This window comes from Perca fluviatilis, chromosome 15, assembly GCF_010015445.1.
Source record: "Perca fluviatilis chromosome 15, GENO_Pfluv_1.0, whole genome shotgun sequence".
NCBI lineage: Eukaryota > Metazoa > Chordata > Actinopteri > Perciformes > Percidae > Perca > Perca fluviatilis.
This window is the reverse complement of record NC_053126.1, coordinates 15260985-15280505: the sequence shown is the minus strand read 5'-3', so window position 1 is coordinate 15280505 and position 19521 is coordinate 15260985. Positions and strand designations below refer to the sequence as shown.

The window sequence follows — 19521 nt, the reverse complement described above, 5'->3', positions numbered from 1 at the left end:
TCACTTGAACCACTTCATGGTGTTTTAGTGGGCTAATAATATAATTTTTTAAAAGGAAACCATAGAATGTTTTGCTCTAAACCCATCTTCTCCATCAGTCAAGGAATTATTCAGCATTAATGGCTGTGTTTATATTGCAAATAACAGTGTAATCCTTTCTAACAAAGTACTGCGTCTTTCCTCCTTCACTTCCTCTTTGTGATATTAGAAATGGCTTGGCTGATGATGCAAAGTTGTCAGTGAGAGGGAAAACATGCACAGTCATCCTTTGTGAGACACCATGATGTATCAAAGGAAGTGGGATAAAGTAATATCCATTACATTTTTAAGGAGGTGCATGCAGTGTACCTCGGTGATACACTTCACTAACTTTACATGGAGAACAGAATACACAAGCTAATACCAAGGCTAATAGGTAGGACCCACTAACAATGTATCTGTGTAGACAATTATTCACTTCTCTTCAGACAATTAGGATAAAACAAATCAGGATGTTATATACAGGGATTCAAGTACAAGTATGAGGTTTAAAACACACTTTAGTTAAATAGTTTGAGGAAAGATGTCCAAAAGTTTTTATGAATGTCTCACAAGACCTTTTTGAGTGACTGACCCATTTGTTTGACCTTGTGTATTCCAGGCTGATCAGCTGCCCACGGTCAGTGACCGCTCATTAGTATCTTTTGCAATGGAAATGAGTGGGAAGCAGCTAAGGTGCACCCCATGGCTGCATATTCACTCTGAACTCAAGGGAAAGGAATGTGAGAATGGTTATCAAAGGGCAAAAGTCAGGCTCCTACACTACCTGGATAGAATGACTATTCACTTTTTTCTTTTACAGCCATTTTCATCCATGCTGTTCTTGAAAATCTCGAATGTAATGAGTTGCATGGACAATGTCCATCACACACATTTGAGAAGTTATTTTCTGCCTTTGGCTATGTTCCCAGTATGATCTGTCCCACCAGCTGATGGGAGAACAGGACACTTTATGATGAGAATTTGACTGTAGTGGCCTTTTGTCCAGGAACAGACTGAACTCAAATGTTATAAGTTGCTATTTTGACATACCCATGCCCCAAAAATTTTAATTTTACAACTCTCTTCTATAATGATTAACATACACTTAAAATGAATATTAAACAGGATGTTTCCCTAAAAGATGACTCTCTCTCTCTCTCTCTCTCTCTCTCTCTCTCTCTCTCTCTCTCTCTCTCTCACACACACCAAACCTGGTTATTGAAATCTGGTTAAGACAGAATTTCAGAGAATGCACTTCCAAACAAAGCAGAAACTTGGTTACTACAAAACCTTCATTTACATACAGCTGGTCTGTAATCAGATATTTCTCCAGGCCATTATCTAGCTGTGCTGAATTAACACACCCATTTCATGCATCCGGTACTCATTTAGTTCTTTAATGCAGTACAGTTTAAAAACAAATTTGCTATTAGCTGTACTTCTCAGCGACCTATCAAAAGTAAAGTTCTAGGTGCTGCTGCTGCTGGAGAAATAGGCCTATACTGCAACAGTCTCCTTTCGTTGCAGCTTTGTGTATTGCATTGGCAGCTTTGACAGCTTTGTTCAGTGGTACATCAGGGTACAACAGGGTGCACTGGTGTCTCAGCATTTGCCTCACCCATTGCTAGCTACGGGTTTGATGTTTTTGAATCTTTCAAAAAGTCAATTCTAAATCTTTGAAAATCTTTAGCTGTCTGGCTTTTTGACGTTGAGGTCCCAGATTGTACATGGGAACCCTTGAACCTTACAGGACTTTCAGTTTGGAATTTTGTCAATGGAGTTTTGGCAATGGTTTCAGACTGCGTTAGTCTGAATGAGGAGGTGTGTGATGTAACACTTTCTATCCTCAGTGCAGAGGGATCCTTTGTCAGTCTTGTGATTTTAGTTATTTCACAACAGAGGGTGCAAAATAAGGCTATGCTTCACTGCTAAGCCTATAAACCACATAAGAGAGAGAGAATACTGTGCCCTTTAACCTTTTAGCCATGTCGCTCCACCCATGACAATTTGGGTGGTGGTTGCTATTTACTGTGCATAAGAACAAAAAACCATGGCAAAGGTCTAGACAGACCTGATTGGTTAGAGTAGATGCAAACCCTGCCTTGCAGAGGGCAGTGGGGAAACCTATAATGGACCAATGCTCACAGAATGGATTATGATGCATAATCTCCATTTTATTGACTGTCCAGACTGAAGAAGCCTGAACTGACTGCATACTGATGGATACAGTATGTATCTTGTGAGGGAAATAACATAAAACCAGAGGACCTCTCAAACTTTTTAGAAGCTGTAACATCTAATTTCCTTCTGTATCATACATCCTGATTTTGTCCTCATTTTGGAGTCACCAGTCAGGCTGAATTAGCTGTGTTGCAAATTTGCTCTGATGCACTCCAACAAGCACAGTCAGAATTAGGACACATTCTGTATAAGTCGGTCCCATGAGGAGACACTGAACTGAAATGTAAAAATGTAACAGATTTGTTGATGTGAAGCCATGTCTGTGAGTTTGTCTGTGTGTGTGTGTGTGTGTGTGTGTGTGTGTGTGTGTGAACAGAAGATTATTCTTTGAGCCTCTTGCCAGTGACTTGAGTGAAGGTGAACAATAGTCACAGTTGTGTTGAGTATGAAGAACTACCATAATTTTGATTTACAACATAGAATAATTCAAAATGTTACAAAGCAATATGTTATATTTAGTTATAAAAACTGAGCTTTAGTTTTGTTGAAGAGACAAGTTGGGCTATATAGTTTACACGGGATGTGACATGATTTCTCCTCTGCAATTGTAGACTTCATGCTGGGGAAAACTTAAAAAAAACTTTAATTTAGACATTTTACATCATTGTAATGCCACTCAGAAATAATACCATTTGCATAATGATCAATTATCCATATGCTTATCCATCCACTTTTGCAAATGTAACGATCGGTCAATGTGATTTCTTTTTTGGGTCTTTTTTTCAATCAGGGTAAAAACAAATGTTCCAACACCAACAAACTGTACCCTTGACTTGACTTTCTCATTTCTCTTAAAACCTTCCAGCCTGATCCCTCTGTTCCTCCCTCCTTTGCCTCGCTTAAGATCAATGTTTTATGGCCTGAAATAAGGAGATTACCCAGACACACTCTCCCACCCTCCCCCAGCTTTTCAGCATGCTTGCACCGGATCAGGTTCTTCTTCAAATTCTTTCCTGGAATTCATGCTCTTATGCATCCCAATTATGTCTCTGTTGTGGCTGAGCGAATCAGGTTATTTCTGCACTGGGTCAATTGTCACCTATAATCACTTTGTCTTTCAGACCATGCAAATAGGTCTACTTAGGATGTGTAAAATAGTCAGCAGGGTCTGATATGGTTTATATTTCCTTTAAAATCCTGAGTTTATACCACTGTTTCATAGCTTTCCCACGCTCTCTCATATCAGAATTATTAGTCACCTGCCTTAATTGCCAATATATATTATTATGTATACCATTATATTATATTCTAAAATATTCAGATGAGGCATGAAGAAAAAGCCATTACAAAATAGAATAATTTATTTTAGAGCGCTACCATGAATAGGTCCATAATGTTTCCTTCATGATGTATACAGTGATGGTCACATTGGAAATTTGACAGATGATAATTTGGAGCGACTGTCTAAGTTTATACACTATGAGTCCAACCTCCAGCACAGCAATACCCTTTAGTAAAGAACCAGCATATTCAAAAGAGTGGTAGAAAACATCTCATCATAACATATGTATATGTTTGTACGGTGAGCATAAAACACATTTTCAGTCATATCAATGCCATGTTACACTGTAACATGTTGAACTCACATGACGATCCTCTGTGATGCATTTCATGTACAATACTTGTGTCCTGTTGCTGTCAATCATTAAATAAAGTTTAAATAAACATAGATACACCAATAAGATGAACTCTTATCCAACCTCATGAACAGATACATAACAGCTTTCTTTATTTTTGAATTTTTACTGTCTGTAAGTTTCACATCTTAATTTAGAGTTTGGTCACTGTTCTTTATGTCTCAGTAACCTGTTCAAATATAGTTATTCTTGTTCTTCTTTGACAGCTATTAATAGCATCCCGAAGTGGGTGTGATTGGATACAATCTTTTGAACCAAAAAGATTTGTGCTATTGGTCCTCAGTCATATTCTCTGACAACATAAAAGCAAACGGATGCACATTCAGAAATTGATCTTAGCATGTATATCTACTGACATGAGTACTAGCACACAATCAACACATCCCCCAGACTACTATAAAGGTGCCACAATGCTTTAATGTGATTCATAACATTGCCACTAGTGATGTTCTGAAAATGTTTAGCTTGAAGCTGACTGATATAAATATCTGGTAAACAATATTAGACAAGTACATATAGTAAACACACAATGCAGTTCCAACAATGATTAGGCAGAGTGAGGAAGTCAAAGGCCACCGAGGGCCGCAGTGACCATAGTGCCTCTCTCCAAAGTCAGAGTTCATTTGTCACTATCAGTTCGTCCTCCGTCCAACATCACATTATTCCATCAGAGTTGGTTTTTCCATAGTCCAGTCTCAGCAAGCCAAATGGTCCATACTCTATATGGTTATAAGGTGGTTGTTTTTCCATAAAGCTCTCATATTAAACAATAATACAGTGTTTTTAAAACAAGGTTTTCTTTTTTTCAGAACCTTGGGTTCTTTATTACCTTGTTTACATGGTTGTACCTTCAAATAAATGTACTTAAGCAACGAATAAAAAAACTTTCAAATGATTGTCTTTTCATAAAATACATATCACATGGATTAACCAATCATACGCGCTACACACAATCATACACGCACACTCTTCACAGAGGAGAAAACGCTATTCAAGATGCCTGCAATGCTTAATATTGAGCAACAACTCTGTCAAATAGACAGAAAAAGAAGAAAGAAAATAGAAAAAGAGCAAAATACAAATAAACCAACAGCAACAAAATCAAAGACTCGTCCTCAGGGTCCTGTCGTTATTGGAAGGAGAGCTGTGTGTCAAACAAAAGAGGAGAAGCCTGCGGTAGGTGCCTGAGCGGCACAGCCCAGGCTGCTGGGGGGCCGGTAGAGGGTGCTGTGCTGGCTGGGGGGTTCGGAGGACAGCAGGGAGGGGGTGGGAGTCCGGCTTCCCTTAGACCTGAACAGAGTGCCCTGGCCCTGGCATTGGGGCTGTGGGGATGGGGCGCTCTGGGGGAGCAGAGGTGGCAGAGGTGGCAGAGGGGGCACGGGTGGCGGGTGCTGCCGTGACTCCTGCTCCACAAGGGGCTCGGGCTGGGAGTAGCCGTATGCCGGCGGACGAGAGACACCCTTCTGCTGCCGGCGCCAGGAGTTGTAATAGGTGGGGTCACTGATGTAGTGGTTGACAAAGGAGTGGGTCTTCTGTCGGCTCTGATCCATCTCATATTCGCTGTCGCTGCCCTGCGGGACAATCAGGGAAAAGACTTAGAAGACCGTGAGATTACTAAACACACATATGTTTAGGATGTTTACTACAGAGACAGCTACATGCTCTCAAATCAAGACTGATTCTAATACAGCACCCTCACTTTCAAACTTCACAATACTGGGTCATGACACAGCAGGATATAATCTACTAAGAGATAACTGGAAATCTATTAATCCATGTGCAACTCTACGGGGCAGATAATCACTTCTATTGAGCGTCTTTCACAAGAGCTCAGCCATACCTCTGAGGAGCACAGAAGTGATAAGCGTACACAAGAGTGTCCTAGAATTGGACAGAGAAAGCTGTTAGCTTTCGTTGTAATATTAAACCATCAGTCTTGTAAGTTACAAATGTTTGTGTGGGTGAATCCTGTCGCAGTTCCAGCACACTGAAATGGCTGAGGAAAACAAACAGAGAGCAAATTACTCTCACAAAAAACATCACACTTGGCACATTTGTGTCCCTGATGAGTGCCTGCCCATCTACTGCTCTATTGAGACACTGCAGCTTAACAGATGTTGAAGCACCATTTATTTGCACAAGTGGTAGGTAAACAGTGGGAGGCTATGCAGAGGAAAAGAAAAACACCAGTTTGTGTCTCCCACGGGAGCAGTGTTTGTTCAAACCAGGTTGAACAATGTTTTGACTGTGCAGGTACCAGATAAATTGGCCAGGGAGACCCAGTGCAAGTGTGGGAAGACAGATGTTCACAATCTGCTACCATCAGCTTCTCTGCCTTTTGCATCGATCATCCCTCATCACTTCTAACCTCCCTGTCCCTTCACTGGACCTCGCTATTACAACACACACACACACACACACACACACACACACACACACACACACACACACACACACACACACACACACACACACACACACACACACACACACACACACACACACACACACACACACACACACACACACTGAGCTGTTCAGATCATTACATGACGAGTTGAGACCCAGCAACCCAGATTAATACCGCATTTCCTCTTGGAGGAAAATTAATTAGTTGTGAAGACATTTCAAGACACATGAGACATGAGAATTGGCCCCGTACTTCCTTCCCATGGGAGAAATCAGTTTTAAAAGTCAGATCCAGAGATGTCAGCCATGACTATTAATTTCAAGGTTATCCACTTGAGGCAAATGTCTTGCTGACTGTCATTCTGCTTCATAAGTAGACAGCCATCTAGTTGCAACTTGAAAAGCAGTGGTTATAACAAAAAAAGAATGGCAGTAGAATGTGAATGTGACAAAAGTAAAAGAAAGTGGAATAAGATAAGTATTTTTTAAGTTAGGAAAGGTTATGCCTCTGCCCTGGAGGACTTTGTCAGTTGAATTTTACTTTCTAATTTAAGTTCATTGCCTATTCCAGACGAGGAGTGGACATGGGCTGCAAGCCAGGGTCACTGCTTACCTGAGAGTCAGATATCTCAGAGGGTTTCTCGGTCAGACTGCTGCTCTCTGCAGGGATCAGGTCATTGTACTTAGTGCTGACATCCTCATCTGAGTAGTGCAGGCTTCCAGGACTGGGTCTTGGTGGAGACCTGGACAGATGGGAGAGAATGAGACAAAGAAAAAGTGTCTGTAAGAGATAGAAAGCAAAACTGTGAGAAAGAGAGAGAGAGAGAGAGAGAGAGAGAGAGAGAGAGAAAACACTTACAATGCCCTGTCATTCCTGTGACTGACACCACTTGTATAGGACTAATGGAAGGCTGCAAAATAGTTCTAAAAATGAAGAGGCTTCACATCCCACAGGTGCTTCAGTGTGATGCAGAGATTCAGCACAGAGTCATTGATTAAGAAATGGGTTATTTGTGAATTCCTTGAAGCCACGGTTACAAAATACAGGGAAGAGATTATAATTGGTCTTATTCTTTCGCCATTTTTCGTCTGTCAATGTGTCCGTTTGGAGCTTTGGCAGCAGGCTGAGTTCAGCTCACCTCAATGCACAAACAAGATCCTGTATGAAAACATATGAGCATCTTCATGAAAGGATTCTTTGTGGTGATTAGAGCAGAATGGCTGAACAGATTGAGTCAGTCAGAGATTTTGACCTAACCAAAAAAGCTGTTTAACTAAGCATGGCCCTGCATTCTTTTATGAGCGCAGGTCAAGTAAAAAACTCCTGGTTTCTTTTATCTCCAGCCATTAAGTCCATAAAGCGAAGCAGAAAAAAACATCCATGCAGACAATTATTTTTCTTCTTCTGCAATAATGACTGCTGCTGTGTGCAAGGTCTGCTGGGACTGAACTGGATGGTCAGAGACGGCAAAAACTGGAGCACTACATTCACATCACTGAGCTACATCGGTGGGCTCAGTATGTAACTCAGGCTAACACAGCATTAAGAGAAGAGTTTGCTCAGTTGTTTTCAGAAAAAGACTCAAGAATTAAATAAACTAGAAATGGCATGAAAGTAAATTTAAAGTAAAATGAAAGTTTAAATGATCTGAAATGGAAAATGTTGTGGGGGCAGAATAGGCAGGTATAAAATGCTGTGATATCAAGTGTAATATTAAGGAATTAAGCAGACAACCTTGACAGCCTCTCAAATACAAATGAATATGTTCTGAGATATATGCAAGCTAAATCACTGGGAATGCCAAGAACAGGAAGCTTATAAGACACAACATGACAAGGGCCATGAAAGGGTTGACACAACAAAGAGACATCTCTTCTGGGTTAAAGGGGATGACGTGAGGGGGCTGACTGTGAAAAAATCAACATCTACTTAGAATTCAGATAAGGTTGAGTCAGACATTAAAAGAATGGGGTCACGTGAGCGCATGGGGAAGGGCGATGGATCCTGCTACCAATCACACTCCTAAATGCTGCAAGTGAGCTTTGAATTATTTAGGAGCACTGTCTTTTTGCAATTGCCTTATCTGTCTAATTCATCCCTCTATCCTTCACCCTTTCAAATATCCTCTAGGGAACCCTCCCACTCTTCCTCCTCCATCCACAGATCATTAGCACAGAGTACGGTACCAGAATGGAGCTCTTCAAAAGATACGTAGCAACTCAAGACCCTTTTATCCCACTCTTGGCTTCGTTGGTCAAGGAAAAAAACCACAAAGATCACCCTGCCCTTAATGCACCCCATTTAGCACATTCTATCATTATGTGCAAAAAGCAACATCTTTTTTTGTTTTGCTGTAACAAGAAGCAGACTCTGGACTCCCATCCCCCAAAATAACCATGTGACCATCCATCCAGTCACCAATTATGTGTGACCCATGCCTCTACAAATTCCCTTTGCTTCTTGAGCCACAGAGTTTGTGAAATTCCTCTTATCTAATATTTACCTAAACATTACCGAAGAGCCCAAAGTCCTGCTGACGGGTAGAAGGGCATACTGATGGTGTTGTACTTTACATCGAGACAGCTCTCACAGCACTGCACTGGAGAGAAACTCTGGGCTGAAGGCCAAAAGAAAATGTCCGGCTCCGACCCATAAGCACCCTTTGTCTAGAGCGGTGATGGACAGACAAAGAGCAATGCAGAAGCTCATGAATGCTAATTAGCTGGTGTTGTGCTGTCCCCTTATATAAATAGTTGCTTCATACAAACACTGAATATCAACGAGGGGAGCGAAAGGAGTTTCAAATCAGCAGCTCGGCTCTTCTTGGCTCGGTTTGTTCTCTCAAGACCGACAGACTATTGTGAGGGATGATGGGGGACACACACAACTACATTATTAATTCCTGTCTCTATCATAAGTAACACTTATGTAACACTGAATTGGAAGAGAAAACTGAGTTAACAATATGCTTAAGAAGTGCAATCTGTGCATGAAGGAAATGGATGCACCATGCTCATCAGCTGAACACCGTGGTTGATTGTTTGGGACTGACCGTGTGTAGATGCCGTTCTTGCGGCAAAAGGAGTTCTTCACGGAGAGGCGTCTGTTGTTGAGCTCCAGGGCTGGGAAGCGTCCCTCGTCCAGGCGCACCATCTCTCCGTGGGTCAGAGGCAGAGCTGTGCAATTGGAGTGGTTGCCTGGACAGGGGTATGAGGACGACACTGTGTGGGTTGTGGAATGAAATAAGTGATTTGTGATCTTCAGGAAAATCAATTTCAGTCTTGAGGATTAGTTGAAAACGACACAATAAAACTCAAGCATATGGCTTGAACTTGCACATAGTTTTATACTTTTTTTAAACAGTTAAATAGATTTTTTTAAACGGAAAAACAAAAAAAGTTATATACAGGCATTTTATTGATCACATCATTGCATGTACAAAACGCTGTAAAAGTAAAAATGCTGCTTTTTGACAGTTAGTCAGGCCCACTGTCCGGTCATGGCCTCTAGTAAAACAAACAGACAGATCAGCCTCATGGCTGAGAAAATTGGGGAGGGGTTGAGAGGGGCTAAGAAGCCCTCTTTGTGTCCCTGCACAAACTCAGTCCTTGTCTGAACTGGTCTCGCTAAGCCCTGTTTACTGACCTTGGTAACCCTCGCACCATGCTAAATGCTGACTAGGCTAAAACGTCTCTGATACGAGGCTTTAGTAAGGTTTGGCCTGACCCTTTACTTTTCCCCCCAAATGTCCCTCCTTAGGCTGGTTACACACTGCCTGCGTGGCGTTTCTGTTGTGTGTCAGCTGCGTGGATTTTTCTATGTCTTTACTGTGTAAGCAGCTGACACGCAACAGAAACGCCACGCTCACGCCACGCAGGCAGTGTGTAACCGGCCTTACCATCTCTACTACTGGATTCTTCATGCTGCTGGGTGATTAGACCACATTTAAAAGATTAGCCCCAGAGGCCCTCACTGTGATTGCCTGGCAACCATTATGTGAAGTATTAACATTAAGTTTACCAACATTGATTAACGTCCCCTACCTTATGTTTTTTAGGGTTTCGAGTAGCTGCAATGTTACCTGGGATAATTCACAATCATGAAAATTGGCTTCTTGATACAGTGGTGTGAGTGCGGCTAGTGCTATAGTTACATAATTACTCTCAGTCTGAGTAATGACCTGAGCATTAAACCACTGCCAGGCCATTTATCCCAGTATTGATCCTCGCTGCAGTTAAACATGAACAATAATGTTTATTCACCTGTCTTTGTCAGCTGTTTCACTGTTAACCTCTATTCTCATCATTCCCCTGTCAGCCAGACAATGTTAAGAAAACCTAGGTAATTTGTAATTAATTGTGTGAGCCTTCACAATCCCATTTTCCAAAATAGACTTAAGAAGTGCAATCGTTAAAATGCCATTCTCAGCAGAGCTGTCCAAGAGGAAGACAAATTCCAGTCGATAAGCTTAAGTCGCAGAAGCAGACAGAGCAACTGAGACAGAAGCAGTAAGTTTAGCAGACAGTCGTGCTTCCTACCTGCATCTGTTTTTTTGGTGTATTTTTTACTCTGGCCTCGGATGATGAGGATGAAAACAAGAAGGAGGATAAAGATGAGGCCCACCAGCGCGATCACCACCAGGAACCACCACTCCTCATAGAACGGAGACACTTTCTGGGCTAAACACATAACAAATAATAGACATTAACGAACAAAAATATAGTTTTTTTGACATGCTGTGGCATTATTTTTTAGATTAATGTACCTGAGATAGAGGGGGAGGGGGCGCTGGGTGATCCATAGCCATAGTCGTTAACTGCAATTACTCGAAAGTCATAGGTGACGCCTTCTCGCAGCATGTCCAGGTTAAGTGCGTAGGATGTCACTTCTTTAGGAATGTCTTTGATAAGAATATCCCACAATCCTTCATCTAATGGCAAGATGAGAAAATATATGAATAGGAAATGTGGTAGAATTTCAAGTTTATAAACTCATGCTGTGTAAATTGAGAAAGTGGTACCCCAGGTCTCATTCAGGTCAGTTTTCAACATAACAGCAAAAGTCATATCCTGTCTCAGGCAGAGTAGTAGTTCAACGCTATGTCTCAGGAGACGCAACAGCTGTTTGATAAAAAACAGTGCTGCCTCAAGTGCTCCCATCCCACCAAGGTCAGGGAAGGAAGTTACATACACATACTTACACATACACTCACTCAGTCACTTTCATATACACACCTAACACTCATACACACAGAAACTGCAGTACACACACACATAGAAACCCTGGATAAGAAGTTATTTGACCCAGACGGCCAAAGATGAATGTGCTGAATGTGATCTGTGGTACCTACAACGTGACTTGTTACGTAGGTAAGAATAGTTCTTATAACTGATCAGATAGCATCTTCACATGTGCATAGACAGAAGAAGGACCTTATTTGGTAAACTCTCATCTTGTATGTCCAGCATTGATTTAAATACTCCTTCAGGAGGACAGGACCTTCAGGGTTGGGATGGCACTACGTGACACTACACCATGGTTAAATTGTATTGCTAATCCTGATTCTCCTCGATCAAGATTCATTAAATGTTTCTGGGTAAGTCATCAAAGTCTCCCGAACCTTCTTCAGGTATCCAGAGTCTAGCTGCTCCTGAGGTTTCCCTAACAGGAAACACTAGCTGAGATAATGGAACCCAAAAACTGTTCATGTATGCGGCTCACCAGAGGGTCTGGCCTCGATGACGTATCGTGTGATGGGTGCACGGCCTTGATCACCGCTGGTCCAATGCAGTGTGAGGGCAGTGCCATACCGAGAAATAAAGGGTTCTCCGGGAGGGCCTGGGGCTCCTTGGGAAGACATAAATGGTGAATAGTTAGAAAATATGGCCTGCTATGAGTCAAGGAGGCACCTAAAAGATGATATTATTGGCATGAATATCAGAAAAGGCAGTAATGCATCGCAGATTTAGAGTCCTACCTTCTCCAGGCCCAGTAGTGATGTTGGCCTCCACCTCGGGGCCGTAAGTGAGCGTTTTGGCCCGGATGCGATAGTTATAGGTGACGCCATCAGCCAGGTCTTTGATCTTCATCCACAGGGGAGCGCTGCCCTTCACATCTACTGTCACTATCTTACTGACACCTGGAGTGCGAGGAGAAGAGTCTGTACAGGAAACACTAAAGACTCTAGATGCTGCTTTCTACATACAAGCGACAAATAGCAAAGCTTTTGCATATGAACAGACACATAGTCACACAGACAAATGCAAAGAGTTAGAAGACTACACAGACAGACTCGCCTAGACTATCAGAGACATGCATATATTTGCATATACAACAGAAAAGGTCTATTACCCAGCAGCCTTCTAGATATCCAGATAGGAAGAAACACAAGGACCTTTTTATAATAGACCAATTGATATTCCCTGTCTTAACTGCTCTGGTCGGCTTTGCTCTGGGTCCATTAGTGGATAGCCAAGGGACCACAGCAGCCTCAGCTCAGCATTCCACCTCTGCTCCCAATTACTTGACAATCTGGTCCAGGCAACCACACTTAGCCAGCTATTAGCCATGTTTCTTTCAGTGAGAGAGGAAGCTGTGCAAAGTCTCACCAGAGCATTCCAACTATATTTTATCAGCTATGCCATAGGGCCAACACTCGCCTGTAACAGATTAGAGCATGAGCTTATGCAGAGTGAGTTAAAATGTATAGGGTAACTAGGCAAGAGGTTGTAAATCACAGTCTGAGAAAGCCATCTGAGGAATGTCAAAACATGACAGAGTTATTAGGCTCAAGGCAGAGTTTCTGACCATCGACTGGAGTGCAGGGCTCGTAAACCAGACGGTAGCCCTCAATGATGCCGTTGGCCTGCTTGGGCTCTCCCCAGGACACGTTGACCGAAGTGGTGGTCAACTCACTGAAGTGGATGAAGCTGGGTGCACTCGGAGCTTTTGGTGAAGAAAGAGAGAAAAGAGGTGATGAAAGTTGGATCTCTTCACAGTATGGAGACAAAACATACTACAATGACCTACTACATGACGTGGATATGTCACTTTGGAGATGTAATTAATGTACAAACTGGGACAGATTAATAACAAAAAAAGCAATTTAAAGTTCAAGAGTCTTGTCATTCATTCTTTACGTTCCTCTGAGTTTCATAAGTCCCAATATTAACCCTATGGGGTCTTTTAAAGGTATTTGCATTTAACTGATCTCCATGTGTTTCATATCAAAATGTTCAGAACAAACTCAGCTTTCTATATAGTGAACCCCAAATCTGTCCAAGAGCAATGTGTAAAGAGATAATTTGGCGCTAAAGCTGAAACATTGATGTTGGCTTTTTTGAAATTCCTCAAATCTCGCTGGTGCATCTTTTGTCCTCAGAGGGTTAACTTAGTACATTTTCAACAGCACAGTTACTTCCCCTATTTGCTCCAAACTCCCAAGACATTTGGGTAAACTGGCAACAAAAGTAGATTTGGGCCAGTACGACAGAGGGGAATCCAAAGGCAGTACTGATATTCTACAGCATGCAATCTGATATATTCAGGAAAGAAAAGAAAAGCTGTTACGCTAGATGACATTAATCAGAAATACTAGGAGGTAAACAATGAAAGCGGTTTCATTGTTCATTGTTATCAGGGCATTGTTGAATAAAAAAAAAAAAAAAAGAGAAAATGAAGTCACTAAAAAGCAAACTGGAAGTCAACATAAGAGTGGGCAAAATCATTCTGTAACCTTGAAAGAGAGCTGTGAGAAATCTGCGTGCTAACCCAACCCAGATCTAGCTAAGTGTCAGGATTTTGCCACAATTCTGCATACATTTCACAAAAGCTTGTGTTGGCTCACTTCCCATTACCCTGTGGTGCAGAGAGCCAAAATTCCTGCCTGTGTTTTTTAAGATCTCAGCGCTTTGTACCCCTCGCCAATGTCACAGCCTTCAAAGGGGCAGAAAAGACAAGAGATATTTATACTGTAAACCATTTTTGTGCTGAAACCGCAGAGGAGGGACTCTCACTCGCTGGTACACAGACGTCTTTGTGCAGCTGCGGCCAAAAAACTAATCTACATGTGTCCCCCGCACTCTGTATTCATTGCTCCTGCGCTGTCAATAGGCTTCCACCCTCGTGGCTTGGATAAAGGGGCCAAGAAGACTCTGATCTCTTCTGCTATATCTCACAGGACCAAACTACACTCTTTAGTGACATTTTTTTATTTCTTGGTGAATACAATTTGTGAGTCTTACATTATTTGTCTGAAAGTTGCAGTACTTCAGTTCCAGTTTTTTTAACACACTGACTTAAAAAATGAAAGTACTCATCATCTATTCTTTTGTAAGCACCTTTTGTGACTGAAAAGAAGACCAACCTTTTGATGGTACTCCACACAAACACTTCAGCACAATAAGTAATACAATTAAATAAGAAGAAGGAATGTCATTGTGCAGACGACAGAGGGAGACAGACAGAGGAAAGACAGAGGGGTATAAAGAAATACAGAACTGTGAAATGCCACATGGTGTTGGCAGAAGATTTTAGCTGCAAGATTAATGCCACTGGTCTTTTGAGCAATCAATGTAATCCCTTCAACCGCATCTTGATTTATCGCAACTCACCTGCTTGCTGAGTGCGCCCTCTGGTGGGCAGGGAGCGAGGCCCATCCCCTGCAGCATTGAAGGCTGCCACACTGATCATGTAGGTGGTGTAGCCTGTCAGGTTTTTAAGCTTCACCCCGAGCTCCGGCAGGAACAGAGTACGCAGGCGCTCCGTCTCATTCTGGAGCTGAAACTCCCAGAAATAGATCTATAAACAGAATAAAAGAATTTAGAATGTTTCAATGAAAAAATATATTTATAAAAAAAGCCATGATGTAGGCTTGGCTGATTTGCAGTAACACAGAAAAAAAAGACACATTATTGATACCTTGTAACCCTGTATGTCTCCATTCTGAGCATCCAGAGGAGGAGGGTCCCATGTTACATCCAGCTGTGTGGCTGTTGAGGACTGGACCACCACATTTTGGGGAGGGGACGTTGGGACTAGAATGGAACGAAAGAGTGTGAATAATAACACTACCCCTTTTGTTATGTCTCATATGACTTGCTTAACATTTAAGAAATAGAGATTAAAGGTAAGTAGCACATGCTGCACAGTGAGGGGCAAAACATACCAGCCTCTCCAACAAACACTTCCTGTGGTGCACTGCTGGGACCCTCCCCCACAGCGTTGTACACACTGAGACGGATCTCATAGCGTTTGTGTTTACTCAAATCTGCAAGGAGAGAACCGATAGCAGCATTATAATGGAACAGTTAAGATAAAAGAGCAAAATAAGAAGTTTCTCCAGAGAGACACACAGTCATAGTGATGCCCGTGGCAAGACAACATCACGAATAGAACAAAAAGACGGAGGGGTGGAACTGTAAGGCAAAGTGATGAAAATATTGGGTTAGTGTGGGGACATGGGGAAGATTTGTCAGCGATTAAAAAGAAAGAAAACACACTGAAATAATGTCAGGGCAGCTTGGAGAGATTAAAGTCAAATACACTTTTTAAGAATCAGCGGCAGCCCCTCAGCGGATGCGGCTGAGTGGGAGGATGGTGCAAAGCGCAGTTGCCGTAAATTATTATACAAATGGCATATTTTTATGTAAGAGATGACATGCAAACAGATGGAGAGTGACGGAAGAGAGGCATAAAGGGAAATATAAGACTTACTATCCAGTTCATATTGGGTGAGCGAGGATTCGCTCAAGTTCCTGATGCTGTAAGGAGCTGGAGTTTAAACAGAGGATGGGCAGGGTTGGGAAAACAAGGGTAGATCACAGGATTGAGGAAGAGTAGCAATATTAGCTGACTTATCTGTCTACTTAGCAAAACACACCACAGGCCTTACTGATAGCATCAAAGCAATACTTGGATGTAAAAATAAGTACATTTAAGATTCCAGGTAGCAGCACTTTCTGCATATAACCAGAAGTAGTTGATGGATAAGCAGTGAACAAGTAAACTCACCAGTGAGATCAGCCCAGTTGGCAGAGGGACTATTAACTGTGCGCACAGTGAAGCTGCGTAACCGGTCGTAGTGTAACTCCCGGTACCTGACCCTAAACCCCAAAAGGACTCCATTTAAGTGATCCTCAGAGGGAGGCTACAAAGAGAAGAGGTCTGTTTAATGCCCAATATTTAACAAATACACATTCATGCTTCCAATGACAAAACACAGTGCCAAGTAACTCAACAGCGTACCTGCCAACGGACCAGTACAGACGTGGTGGTGTGAGGTGTAACAGACAGAATTATTGGGGCTTTGTCTGGAGCTAGAGAAGATAGGGGAAAAAAGAGAATGGTGGTGTTAGCAAACCAACACAGCTGAACACAGTGATATATAATTCAAACAGTCTGCCAGGGAACAGCTTGAGAGTAAACACACACACTGTTGACGTAAAGCATTCTCTGTGAAACTCCAAAGACAAAACATCAATGTAAAGGCATGTTCATACAATTACAAAAGTGTTCTTGTACAACTGAACAGAACATCAACGGATAATGACTGCGTAATGGTGACATTTTTGCTTCATGTCTAATGCTCCAGTCGCACAATCTTACCATCCTGTAGTGTAGTGATGGCCTCGCTTTCCTGGCTGTATTCACTGTCTCCAATGTCATTGGTGGCTTTTATACGGAACTGATATGAAGTGAAAGGCTTTAGCCTTTGAAGAGAAATAAAAGAGAGCAATGTGTACGACATGTTTTACCCTACTCATTCTATTTTTTGACTGAATAATAAAAAAAACTGCTGACACTGAGGGGAACATTTACCTATCCACTATGTAGGAGTGGGTCTCGTGGCTGACTGATGCAGAGTGGACAGTCCAGTTGCTGTCCGGCAGCTCTCTGTATTGGACTGTGTAGTAACGAACGGGGGACAGGCCATCGCTGCCTGGTTCCCATGACAACAGCACTGTGCGAGCCTGCACGTCCTCTTGAGGCACTACGGGACGGCTCGTGGGTTGGGGTCGGGCTGAAAGACACACACACACACACACACACACACACACACACACACACACACACACACACACACACACACACACACACACACACACACACACACACACACACACACACACACACACAATCTTGTACTTTAAATTTAGAGGTGAATATTTTATTGATCCCACAAGGGGAAATTACATTTTAAATAAATTAAATAGCTGCAGTATTTTACACGTACCCCTCTTTTCTGTTGTGACCACTAAAGCCTCAGCGGCCTCACCCCAACCCTTTCGTGTCTGAGCAGTGAGGCGGAATACATAAACCATTTCTGGTTTCAGTCCAGACGCTGTGTACTGTCGCGCGCTGGGGCTCAGCACGTCTACGGTGGCGGCGTTGCTATTTGAAGAGTTTCTTCTGTATGTGATTTGATAGGCTAAGAGGACAAACTCATATCAATATAAAGTAATGCAGAAAAAAGAACAAGTCAGCTGCACTACAAAATCAAACAACAGTATTTTTGAGGGACATTTCTTTTTATCTCATGATAATATCTGATGTCATAGATGAAAGTCTGTATATTGCAAACTCACCCAGGATAATGCCATTGGGCTGTGCAGGAGGTTGCCAGATGAGCCTGACTGAGGTGGTTCTGACTTCTGGGAAGAGGATGCCGACTGGAGGGCCAGGTACTATCACACGAAAAATCAACAAAAAGACAAATCAGACAACTCAGACAAGAGTAATACATGTGACATAAATCCACTCATAGAAAATGAATCAAGGAAATATATCCATCTTAAAACAAGAGTTAAAAAAAACGTATAAGTATAACATGTTTCTTAAGGCAGAAAATTTCAATAATTTGCTGAAAAAATACTTCCTACAAGAAAATGATTGATGAATTGATTAACAATAAGTTTGTTTAGATAATTATACAATTTAAAAGGGTCAGCTGGATTTGTTTACCATCGTCCAGGGTCCTCTCTAAAATGGACGGCGAGCTGCTCCTTCCGTCTCCTATACGTGTGAAGGCAAGGACCTGGATCTCATACAGGACGTACTTGCCCAGACCAGTCAGTTGGACACTATGGGTGGTATTGCCCTCCACTGCCCAGAAGCTAAGAGTGGTGTCTGAGTCCTTCTCCTTATACACAACCTTAAATACACATACACTGAATGTTATACACTTAGATGACTTTAAGGCGATTTTTTTATTTTTCAGAAAGAAATTAGCGATGCTAAATCCTGATGATCCTAATCTTAAACAGAGACAATTTCCAGGTGAATGGTGTAAGGGGCTGACCTTGTACCCCAGGATCAGTCCATTGCGGTCAGCCTCTGGGACTTCCCCCCACCGCACCAGGATGCTGCTAGAGGTGGTGGCAAAAGCTGACACGTTGGTGGGTCCGCTGGAGGGTACTACAGTAAGAGGTCAAGCACAGAGCTTAGCACACTTCAAGCACACCTTTGTGCATGTGTTTGGCATGTGTTTGCATATATTTCCTTCCTCACCAGACTCCCTGGTCCTGCCGTGGACTGGCTGGCTCCAGGGCCCAGAGCCGATACCATTGATGGCTTGAACTCTGACCTCATACTCTGTCCACTCCTCCAAGTCCTCGATAGTGAACTCCCTCTCCTGCCGGTCCATGATGACATGGGAGAGAACTCCCCCTTTAGACCCGGCTTTAGAGTATTGGACCCGGTAGCCAACGAGATCTGGATTCCCATTGTACTCCCACTCTGGAAGAGGCTAAGAGGATTTTTATTTTGTTTTTATTCCTCCAGTTCAAGCAAGATCAATATAAATGACATCATAACGGAGTGCATGATAAAGTAATAAGCCATGAGAGGCCATACATCAACGTGATTTTACAACAGCTAAGAGGTGTTGTCAGGAATGATGAGAAGCAATATGGGAAGAAAAGCTAAACCCTCTCAGCACTTAGTTCTGCAATTATTGGTTTTATTAAATGTAAAAATACTCCATTGTCTTAAAATAATAGCACATTCACTAAATCTGTTAAATCAATAATAATATAAGGCAATGTACAATAGCTCTTAAAAGGCATAGGTACAGGTTTGAAATTAACTGTTGTGCTTTCAGGGTGTTTGCAATCACCAAAAGTCCCTCAGTGAGTAGGAATCTAAAACTAGACCATCCTTTGTTCTATGCAGTATATCTTACTTAAGTATACTTAAATATGTACTGGGCTTATT

At 42.1% G+C, this 19521-nt stretch overlaps 1 protein-coding gene across 2 annotated transcripts in view; it reads right to left on the bottom strand.

Moving 5' to 3' along the window:
- Positions 1-3545: 3545 nt before the first annotated feature.
- Positions 3546-19521, bottom strand: part of sdk2a (sidekick cell adhesion molecule 2a) — an 85103-nt gene continuing 69127 nt past the window's right edge. Inside the window, exons 25-45 of one of the 2 annotated variants that reach the window (XM_039825703.1) lie at positions 18817-19054; positions 18608-18723; positions 18271-18460; positions 17895-17993; positions 17543-17737; positions 17128-17329; positions 16915-17018; positions 16555-16625; positions 16321-16456; positions 16024-16080; positions 15476-15577; positions 15229-15344; positions 14922-15108; positions 13117-13254; positions 12287-12448; positions 12031-12156; positions 11075-11239; positions 10848-10988; positions 9362-9530; positions 6922-7051; positions 3546-5470 (exon numbers count right to left, since the gene is read on the bottom strand). In XM_039825703.1, the coding sequence (XP_039681637.1) occupies positions 5051-5470; positions 6922-7051; positions 9362-9530; positions 10848-10988; positions 11075-11239; positions 12031-12156; positions 12287-12448; positions 13117-13254; positions 14922-15108; positions 15229-15344; positions 15476-15577; positions 16024-16080; positions 16321-16456; positions 16555-16625; positions 16915-17018; positions 17128-17329; positions 17543-17737; positions 17895-17993; positions 18271-18460; positions 18608-18723; positions 18817-19054 (3264 nt within the window). In that variant the 3' untranslated portion in view covers positions 3546-5050. The remainder of the gene's footprint in view (positions 5471-6921; positions 7052-9361; positions 9531-10847; positions 10989-11074; positions 11240-12030; positions 12157-12286; positions 12449-13116; positions 13255-14921; positions 15109-15228; positions 15345-15475; positions 15578-16023; positions 16081-16320; positions 16457-16554; positions 16626-16914; positions 17019-17127; positions 17330-17542; positions 17738-17894; positions 17994-18270; positions 18461-18607; positions 18724-18816; positions 19055-19521) is intronic. The other variant, XM_039825704.1, reaches the window with a different exon arrangement.